This window comes from Salvelinus namaycush, chromosome 13 (assembly GCF_016432855.1).
Source record: "Salvelinus namaycush isolate Seneca chromosome 13, SaNama_1.0, whole genome shotgun sequence".
Taxonomy (NCBI): Eukaryota; Metazoa; Chordata; class Actinopteri; order Salmoniformes; family Salmonidae; genus Salvelinus; species Salvelinus namaycush.
The window spans coordinates 31,307,106-31,318,104 of NC_052319.1; the positions used below are offsets into that span (position 1 = coordinate 31,307,106).

General features: G+C 45.7%; 1 protein-coding gene across 1 annotated transcript; it reads left to right on the forward strand.

The window, feature by feature from the left end:
* The first annotated feature begins 4,038 nt into the window (after window positions 1–4,038).
* On the forward strand, window positions 4,039–10,747 carry LOC120058087 (immunoglobulin superfamily member 3-like). Its single transcript, XM_039006563.1, has 9 exons — window positions 4,039–4,102; window positions 4,872–5,251; window positions 5,382–5,868; window positions 6,132–6,542; window positions 7,386–7,775; window positions 8,518–8,892; window positions 9,005–9,397; window positions 9,952–10,371; window positions 10,479–10,747. The coding sequence occupies exons 1-9, from the start codon at window positions 4,039–4,041 to the stop codon at window positions 10,679–10,681; spliced, it is 3,123 nt and encodes a 1,040-aa protein (XP_038862491.1). The 3' UTR covers window positions 10,682–10,747.
* The last annotated feature ends 252 nt before the right edge of the window (window positions 10,748–10,999 follow it).

Sequence of the window (10,999 nt, forward strand, 5' to 3'; positions counted from 1 at the left end):
AGAAAACTGATCCTGAGAGTTAACATCAAGTATGACTTTCACTTCCCTGTCTCAGCAGTCAGCAGATTCAGACTAGAATACATGAATATGTTATCTGTCACCTGATTCAGACTAGAATACAGTAATATGTTAGCTGTCACCTGATTGACTAGAATACAGTAATATCTTAGTGGTCACCGGATTCAGACTAGAATATGTTAGCTGTGCACACCACAGGAGGTTGGTGGCACCTTAATTGAGGAGAACGGGCTCGTGGTAATGACTGGAGTGGAATAGGTGGAATGGTATCAAATAAATGGTTTCCATGTGTTTGATGCCATTACATTTGGTTCGTTCCGGCCATTTTTATGAGCCGTTCTGCCCTTAGCAGCCTCCACTGGTGCACACCTATCCCAGAATTTAGAGACAATATTCCCACCAGCCCTTGAATGCACATTCACCACAACACAGAACTTCATAGCATGTGTAAGTGTGTTTATTAGCTCTTCCTGTCAGGCCCTGTTGCTGATGCTTTGTGATTGGTGGATGTCATGTGGTACATGATGAAGCAAGATTCCTGTTCTAGATCCCTCCCTCAGCTGTCAATCCCTGGAACTGGCCGTTGGACACCTCCCCTGCTCTACCTAGCACAGGTACATGTGTTTGATGATTTGTAGCCATCTTTTTATTAAGGACCAGACTGAGCAGATTCCACTCTCTCTCACTCTGCTTCACGTTGTGCCTACTAACAGCCCAGAGCCGTGGTATATTTAAGAAATAAGGCATGAGGGGATGTGGTATATGGCCAATATACCATGGCTAAAGGCTGTCCTTATGCACGACGCAACGCGGACTGCCTGGACACAGCCCTTAGCCGTGGTATATTGGCCATATGACACAACCCACCGAGGTGCCTTATTGCTATTATAAACTGGTTACCAATGTAATTAGAGCAGAAAAAATAAGTGTTTTGTCATACACGTGTTATACCACGGCTGTCAGCCAATAAGCATTCAGGGCTCAAACGACCTAGTTTATATTGGCCATTAGTCTTCCGTTGCCATACCTCCAAAATCGCATCATTGTCACGGGAAGACTGGTTCCCGACGAGGCTAATTGGGCACACACCCCATCTAGTCTTATTGTTTAATGATATATCTAATCATCTGTGCAGGGCCTATTTTGTGCTTTCATGACCGTTGTGAACAAGTACCAAGTTATTGTCTTACTCAGCGTTAAAGCAGCCTGAATAGTTGTAGCTGCAGAAATAGTTGAAGTCCACACAGTGGCACTATCGAGCCACGCAGCCCAAGCTCACTAAATAAACTACAGTAGATTTATAGGTACATCTTATCGTCATACCCTCTTCTCACCATGCATTTTCTCTTTGTCCACTAGGTCGCAGTGGCATGTCAATGTACATGTGATTCCAAAAATCTCTTGAGGAGAATTGGCTTATTTCATGCTGAGACACAGGTGTAATCATAATACCGACAGGCATCTTTTCTCTGTAATATCAAATTATTCTGAGACGAGAATCAGAAGGCATAGAGAACACATGCACATGCACACATACAGTAGCAGCCAAAAGTTTGGACGCAACCAACTCAAGAGTTTTTCTTTATTTTTTACTATTTTCTACATTGTAGAATAATAGTGAATTCATCAAAACTATGAAACAACATATACAGTGGGGCAAAAAAGTATTTAGTCAGCCACCAATTGTGCAAGTTCTCCCACTTAAAAAGATGAGAGGCCTGTAATTTTCATCATAGGTACACTTCAACTATGACAGACAAAATGAGAAAAAAAAATCCAGAAAATCACATTGTAGGATTTTTAATGAATTTATTTGCAAATTATGGTGGAAAATAAGTATTTGGTCAATAACAAAAGTTTATCTCAATACTTTGTTTTATACCCTTTGTTGGCAATGACAGAGGTCAAACGTTTTCTGTAAGTCTTCACAAGGTTTTCACACACTGTTGCTGGTATTTTGGCCCATTCCTCCATACAGATCTCCTCTAGAGCAGTGATGTTTTGGGGCTGTTGCTGGGCAACACGGACTTTCAACTCCCTCCAAAGATTTTCTATGGGGTTGAGATCTGGAGACTGGCTAGGCCACTCCAGGACCTTGAAATGCATCTTACGAAGCTTGGTTTCTTCAAACCAAGCTGCTTACCTATTGCAGATTCAGTCTTCCCAGCCTGGTGCAGGTCTACAATTTTGTTTCTGGTGTCCATTGACAGCTCTTTGGTCTTGGCCATAGTGGAGTTTGGAGTGTGACTGTTTTTGGTTGTGGACAGGTGTCTTTTATACTGATAACAAGTTCAAACAGGTGCCATTAATACAGGTAACGAGTGGAGGACAGAGGAGCCTCTTAAAGAAGAAGCTACAGGTCTGTGAGAGCCAGAAATCTTGCTTGTTTGTTGGTGACCAAATACTTATTTTCCACCATAATTTGCAAATAAATGCATTAAAAATCCTACAATGTGATTTTCTGGAATTTTTTTTCTCATTTTGTCTGTCATAGTTGAAGTGTACCTATGATGAAAATTACAGGCCTCTCTCATCTTTTTAAGTGGGAGAACTTGCACATTTGGTGGCTGACTAAATACTTTTTTGCCCCACTGTATGGAATCATGCAGAAACCAAAAAAGTGTTTAACAAAACAAAATATATTTTAGATTTTAGATTCTTAAAAGTAGCCACCTTTTGCTTGATGACAGCTTTGCACACTCTTGGCGTTCTCTCAACCAGCTTCATGAGGAATTCTGAACACTTGTTGGCTGCTTTTCCTTCACTCTGCAATCCAACTCATCCCAAACGATCTCAATTGGGTTGAGGTCGGGTGATTGTGGAGGCCAGGTCATCTGATGCAGCACTCCATCACTCTCCTTGGTCAAATAGCCTTTACACAACCTGGAAGTGTGTTTTGGGTCATTGTTCTGTTGATCAAGCCAAAGGGTGGCTACTTTGAAGAATCTCAAACATAAAGTTTTGACGTCTTCACTGGGGGTGACTGTTGGTTGGCAAAATGAAGAGGAATACTACACACGTTTAAGAACATTCTAATGTTATGTGTAAAATACTTATATTTAACTAGGTAAAAAAAAAATCTTATTTAGGAACAGTGGGTTAACTGCAGAACGACAGCTTTTTACCTTGTCAGCTCAGGGATTCGATCTAGCAACCTTTCGGTTACTAGCCTAACACTCCAACCACTAGGCTACCTGCCGCTCCAATACATCTATTTCATGTATTAATTTGCTGGGTGAAAATGAATTGAAATGCATTCCAGGTGACCACCTCGTGAAGCTGGTCGAGAGAATGCCAAGAGTGTCATCATGGCAAAGGGTGGTTACTTTGAAGAATCTTAAATATAACATTTTGATGTCTTCACTATTATTCTACAATGTAGAAAATAGTAAAAATAAAGAAAAACCCTGGAATGAGTAGATGTGTCCAAACTTTTGACTGGTACTCATGTACACACACACACACACACACACACACACACACACACACACACACACACACACACACACACACACACACACACACACACACACACACACACACACACACACACACACACACACACACACACACACACACACACACACACACACACACACACACACACACACACACACACACACACACACACACACACACACACACACACACACACACACACACACACACACACACACACACACACACACACACACACACACACACACACACACACACACACACACACACACACACACACACACACACACACACACACACACACACACACACACACACATGCAATCACACACAGACACTGTGCTGTTTTTTTTTCAGTTGCCAGGAAACCACATCTCCTGCTTCCTCCTAGTCTGTCTGAAGAAAGTCTTCATGAAAAGATCATAACACCACACATACTACCACAGACAGACACACAGACTGGAGGTGTCTGAGAGCAGATAACTGAAACTGGTGTGTAGTTGATACAGCCGTGTGTTTGGTGTGCAGTTTGGCCTAGCGTGTCAGTCAGTTAGGGGCAGGATGGGGTGTCTCCAGCCGTACATTACCAGTATCCTGCTCCTCCTGAGTGGACTCATCCAATGGGGTAAGACGATCTTCAGGTCACCACACACATACCTCCAGTCCTACCCATGGGGGTAGGCAAAATGAGGAAGAACACTACACACATTTAAGAACATTCTAATGTTATGTGTAAAATGTGATACAGTTTCCTGTATTAATTTGCTGGGTGAAAAAAATATCTGCATAAAGGAACAAAAGGTTGTGCAAATACTCGGTTCTCTTTGACCTGTTAATTATCAGCAAAGTCCAAAGTATTGAGTTGCATTTTAGAGTCCTTTGGTCAGATGATGGGGGTGGACTGTTGAAATGGCCACAGTTCTATATCAGTGTTTTATTAAAGCTCCTCTCTTCATAGTTGGTCTACTGATGAAATGTTTGGAAATACCGTTCGCGTGACAGAAAATGTCTACTTGGAATGAGTCACATAATGTTTTTGATTTGATCAAACAGTGAAAACAATTAAACTAACACAAACCCTGACGATTGAAAATGATTTCTTCCAGATTGCAATGTAACAGCAGTAATTACACCTTTTGATTAGCAGCACAATCAAACCTCCCCACAGCAGGCGTTAGTCTAAGAGATGGAGCTGTGGCTGTTTTCAAGCCATTACAATTGTCACATGACAGTTGCGATATGAATGCATTATTTATAGTTTGTTGATGAGAGGCAGACAGTGCAGACTGCAACCATTCTAAAAAAAGAGAGGTCATATTTGAAGCTAGATATAATTCTCTTTAAGTTTGTCTGAGAATATCATCTTCCTGTATTTACTTATGTTCTCCATCTAGGCGGGGCCAGGGTGCTTGTAGAGGTGCAGTCTGGCCCTCTGCATCGTGTGATTGGCTACCCTATCTCCATCTCCTGCAACGTGAGTGGCTTCTCTAACCCGTCGGCCCAGCAGGACTTCAGATTCTCAGTCTACAAGCCAAAAAACCCCACCCAGGAGATCCAGATCATCAGCACAGATGACAACAACTATGCCATGGCGGTGTACGGTGCCCGCGTCAGGGGGGATGTCATCACTCTGGAGCGCCTGTCAGTGACCTCGGTCCTCTTCCACGTGAAGAGTCTGGAGGATGGGGACGAGGGCGAGTACGAGTGCCACACTCCAAACTCAGAAGTTGTATATGACGGGACGTACAACGCAAAGACCACATTGAAGGGTAATGTTTTTTTTCTTACTTATTCATCTAATTTTGCCTAAATGACAATGCCTTCTGTGGCTGCTGTATGTGTATCATTAACAAGCCATTATTTGAAATAACTCTGGACTTATCACGTAGTGATTTGTCTACCAGATATACTGTATCAGTCAATCAGAACCATACTGTAGTGTTGATGTCCATCCCTCAAATCCTGTTTCCATAGTGATTAAGGACACCCTGACCGCCTCCTCCACTGGCCCCGCCTCCTTTAGCCTATCAGAGGGTGACGACCTAACCCTGCAATGTCTCGCCTCCACCAACACCTTCCAGCACACCCACCTGTCCATCACCTGGTATCACCATGGAGACAGGGAGGCCTCGCCCCACCCCATCATCTCTCTGGACCGTGATTTGACGGTGAGTCCGGGTCAGCGGTTTGAGGGTCGGTACCAGAAAGGGCTCATTGTTCTGGACAAGCTGGAGGAGGCCACCTACAGGCTGAAGATGGCCAGGATTGAGCTGTCCGATGCAGGGAGGATCTACTGCCATGCCCAGGAGTGGATCCAAGACCCAGACCGGAGCTGGTACCCAATCGCCCAAAAAGACACACAGCCAACCACGTTGGAGGTCAAAGCCATAGGTGAGAAACACCTTAGTGTTTTTTTGCTTCCCATCCTTAGCCTTAGCCCAAATTGTGTTTACACATCCATCAATTATTAGGGTGATTGTTCTGGGTTATGAGGACTTATGGCTTAAGAGGACTTTCGCCCATTCACTCTTTTGTCTTATTTCCTATAAGTAAATGCTGAGATGGGGTTTCCTGTGTCTCAGAGGTGATTATGAGTGATGAGTTTCCTGTATGTCTAAGAGATTATTGTGAGTTATTTCCTGTCTCTCTCTCAGTGGTGGCTCCAGACCAGGGCTCTGGTTCTATGGTGGTGAGTATGATCGTGCACAAAACACAGCTTCAGGAGGGGGAGGAGCTATCCTTGCTGTGCATTGTGAATACACAGGGCCCGGTGGGTCAGTTCTTCTCAGTGGCCTGGGTCAAGGACAACCAGGAGCTGGCCCAGATTGGGCCCACGGGGGTTCTGTCTGTGGGGCCGGAGTACGGGGGGCGAGAGAGAGGGGGTGAGCTGAGAGCTGTGCGAACGAGGGAGAAGACACACCTGCTCACCCTGCGACCCATCAGAACCCAGGACCAGGGAGTGTACCACTGCAGGGCCTGGCCACAGGAGAGGGATGGGAACGGGGTCTTCACACAGGGATCCACCCAGGACTCCACCACAGAGACTATCACCATCACAGCTACAGGTGAGTGATCTGACACCAAGCCAATCAGAAGCAAAGCTACAGGTGAGTAAGCAAGTAAGAAGCCAATCCAAGTCAGAGCTACATTTTTACGCTTACATTTTAGTCATTTAGCAGACGCTCTGTGATCAGAGACCTGGAGGAGAGTTGCAGTGAGATTAGTAGGCGGACAGCCTCTAGTAAAGATGAGGTCAAGCGTATTGCCTGCCTTGTGAGTGGGAGGGGACTGGGAAAGGGTGAGGTCAAAAGAGGCAAGGAGGGGAAAGAAATTAATCGAAGGCAGATGTCGGGAGGTTGAAGTCTCCAAGTACGAAGATCAGTGAGCCATCGTCAGGACATTAGCTTATCAAGGTGTCAGGCTCCTTGAGGAGCTCTCCAATGGCACCTGGTGGGCGATAGATGACAATAATGTTAAGCTTGAGTGGACCAGTGACAGTGACAGAATGGAATTCAAATGAGGAGATGGACAGGTGAGAGAGGGAGAAAAGAGAAAATCTCCACTTAGGAGAAATGAGTAGACCTGTGCCACTACCGCGACGACCAGATGCTGTCGGACTATGAGAGAAAACATAGTCAGATGAAGTCATCAAGCACTGAGTCAGAGCCAGAGCAATATTGTAGGTGTTTCATCAGCTTTCCATGTGGTTGCTACACCAAGCAACAACAAGGGGTGAGATCCTCAATAAGTTCAGTTTGTGCATTGACCTGGCTCTGAACACAGTTATTACATATGTACAACACACACACGCACTCATCACACACTCATTACACACACACACACTCATCACACACACACTTATCACACACTGATCACACACTCAGCACCTTCTTTTTGTCTGTTCTCAGAAAGTGGTTTGGCTGTTGCCATGGAGACCCAACAGGTGAGTGTTAATGAAGGGGATGCACTACAACTCACCTGTAGAGTGAGCGGGGTCAAGGGTCAGCTCTCTGTCACCTGGCAACACAGATCAGCCTCAATGGCAACAGGCCACTTCAGTGATATCATCAGCCTGAGCCGGGTGGGTGTGATGGAACTGGGGGCAGAGTTTGGGAAGCGTAATGTTCGTACAATGCGTCCCATGGCAGACACATTCACCCTGGAGCTGGGTGAGGTCACGCCCTCTGATGCAGGAGCCTATCAGTGCACCGTCTCTGAGTGGACCACGGAAGCCAACGGCAACGGCAAGAAAACTCACAGCCAATCACAGGACTGCAGCGTGGAGGTCCATCATGTGGGTAAGAGCACTTTCTGCATCGTAGTGCTAGAGGCGTCACTACAGGCCCGGGTTCAATCCCAGGCTATGTCACAGCCGGCCACAACCGGGAGACCCATGAAGCGGCGCACAATTGGCCCAGCGTCGTCCGGGATGAGAGAGAGAGGTCATAGCAATGGGAAGTAGGGTTGTTGAGGGTGCTACAGCACCACCTAAAAAAAACAGAATAAAAAACAAATGTGCGCTGGGCCTACTAATCCTGTATTAACAGACCTATATAACAGTCTGTATTGAGGGCAAAACAGAAAACCTCCACCCTCACCCCCAAACTACTTCCTGCGGCTATATGGGAACGGGAGAGGGAGAGATTCAAAGTTCACAAACATAACAGAAAAATGAAAACTAAATATTTGCTTGCCTCGTTGATGTCCATGAATATTTAATTTAACCCAGCACAAATATTTATTCTTCAAAGTTACTGGAGACAGTGTTGGTAAAGATCAACTGAGCAAGAAGCATGAAGTAGGCTTTCAGCTCCCACATTATCTATGTAGAGATCAATAACTTTATACTTGATGACTGATCTCTCACGTCAGATAGATTGATTCAATATTTTTGCAGATGACCATGTTCTCCTTATCCTCACAGCCACTGTTAGTTTGGCCCTAAGAGGCCTGATAGTTGTCATCAGTGATATCTCATCATTGTCATCTCAGTGATATCTCATCATTGTCATCAGTGATATCTCATCATTGTCCTTGCAGAGTCTCTGCTGAGTGTGTACCTGAGTAGTCGTGGTGTCCAGGTGACAGTGGGGGGTGAGGTGGAGCTGGTGTGTCGGGTTCGAGGGCCCTCCCTCCCGGTTACTGTAACGTGGAGCCTGCAGCGTGAGGGGCAGTCTGCCCCAGACAACATCCTGACCCTGTCGTACACTGGTGACATCACGTGGAGTGGCGACCAGAGCAACTACCAGTTGAGGGCGACCACCGGGAAGAAGGAAGTGCGTTACTACCTCCGCATCATCAAAGCGAGCCACAAGGAGACTGGGCGCTACCAGTGTGTGATCTCAGCGTTCCTGCTAGGGAGACACAGGAAGCCGTGGAACTCCAACGCTCTGGGTGTGCTGGTCCAGACTCCAGGTAGGTCAGGTCAAAAGCTACAGGTCAACAGGTCAACCTGGGGTTAGAGTTATGGTCTCAGCCTCATCACACTTTCTTTATTTCTCTGTCTTTCTCTCTCTCCCTCTTCCAGAGAGTGTACTCACCTTGTCCTCTAGCTCCTCCCCTCTGGATAAGAGTGTCAAGACAGACATACAGATGGAATGCTCCGTAGCCAAAGCAACCTCTAACTCATCCCGCTTCGCTGTCAGCTGGTTGGCCCAGAAGAACGGGGAGGGGAACAAGACGGTCCTCAGCTCAGACCGTGATGCTGTGATAACGCTAGGGCTGGGATCAGGCACAGAACAGCGAATCAGCATGAGAAGACGTGAGGGGCGGAGCTTTGAGCTGACCATTCGACAGGCCCGTAGCTGGGACAATGGGATGTACTACTGCGTGGTGGAGGAGTGGCTACAGGATCCTCACGGCCAATGGTACAAGCTCCAGCCCTCTTCTGCAGCCATGGAACTCCGTATAAACCAGAAAGGTGTGTTATCCGGTCATGGCTAGAAGGGATTTTTTATTTTTTTGCATTTTAGCTAACCCTAACACTTTTCCTAACCTTAACCCAGTTTTCCTAACCTGCTGCTTTAATTCTCCTAACCTGCAGCGTAAGTTCTCCTAACCTGCTACGAAAAGTCAAATCGGACAAAAGCTGTATTCCATCTAGTCAAAACCGAGTTACCCTGAGAACAAGGCAAGGCAATGCTGCATTGGTAGAAGGACATGGATCTGCAATGTATATCACATCTATAGAGTATCTTGTTGTGCTGCTTTGCAGTTTCTATGACTTTCTCTTCAATTCAATTCAAGGGCCTTTATTGGCATGGGAAACATATGTTAACATTGCCAAAGCAAGTGAAGTAGATAATATACAAAAGTGAAATAAACAATGCAAATGAAGAGTAAACATTACACTCACAGAAGTTCCAAAATAATAAAGACATTACAAATGTCATATTATGTACATATACAGTGTTGTAACAATGTACAAATATCTGAACCCGCCTCTCTCTCTTTCTGTCTCTCTTTCTGTCCCAGTGACTATTCTCAGTGTTAACCAGACAGATCTGGAGATGGAGGTCAAAGAGGGGGAGGGGGCAGAGTTGACCTGTGCCTTGACCTCAGGTGATCCCGCCTCTCTCTACTCTCTCACCTGGTTCTACATGAGGCGTGGCTCCTCCTTCTCTCCCAGGGTTCCTCTAGTGATTCTGGGCCATGATGGTGTCCTGAAGTACCCTGAGGACCAGGACAACCGAGGGCTCCAGGACCAGAAGGGGAGGCTGATATTCTCCAGTCCCTCTCATGGTACCTTTCTGCTGGGTCTGCAGAGAGCTCTTCAGGGTGACAGTGGAGTCTACCAGTGTCAAGTGGACCAGTACAAGCTCAATCATGGCAACTGGGAATTAAGCGCCACCAACCAATCAGGAAAAACCAACCTCACTGTACGACGACCAATAGGTATGATGTCATCACTTATGAGTCCATGACATCAGACTGTACAAATACAACTGAATCAGAATGTGTTGTCTTTATTTCTCACCTTCTTCTGTTTTCTCCTTCCCCAGAAGATGTGTCTGAGGTGCTGTCTGAACAAGGATTCGTCACTGAATCAGTTCTCGGCATCTTCATCCCTCTTGTCTGTATCCTGGCGATTCTTGTCATGGTGCTGTCAATCAAGCTGAAGCGGAAGGGCTCAGCTGGAAACAAGAAACAGGCCAACTCTCTGTGGCTGGAGCTTAACCCACTGAATCCACGCCCAGAAGACTGAGCACAGGGGAGAGGAGAAGTGAAACAGAGAGAGGATGTGTAGATGAGAGGATGAGTACATCAGTGAGGAGAAGACATGAGGAGAGAAAAGGAGAGGATGTGGGATGGGGAGGGATGATAAGAGTGGGAAGGGGGATACGTGAGAGAACAGGAAAGGAGATAGGGGGAGAGGGCAGAATGAGCATTTTTTTTAATGTTAATGTGATTGATTTTTGGATCCAAGCATGTTTTTCACTTGTTTAAACAATAGGATTTACAGTTGCACACATTTTCTAGAACTTGAAATGTACATTGGCACTGCTTTAACTTTGAGACAACT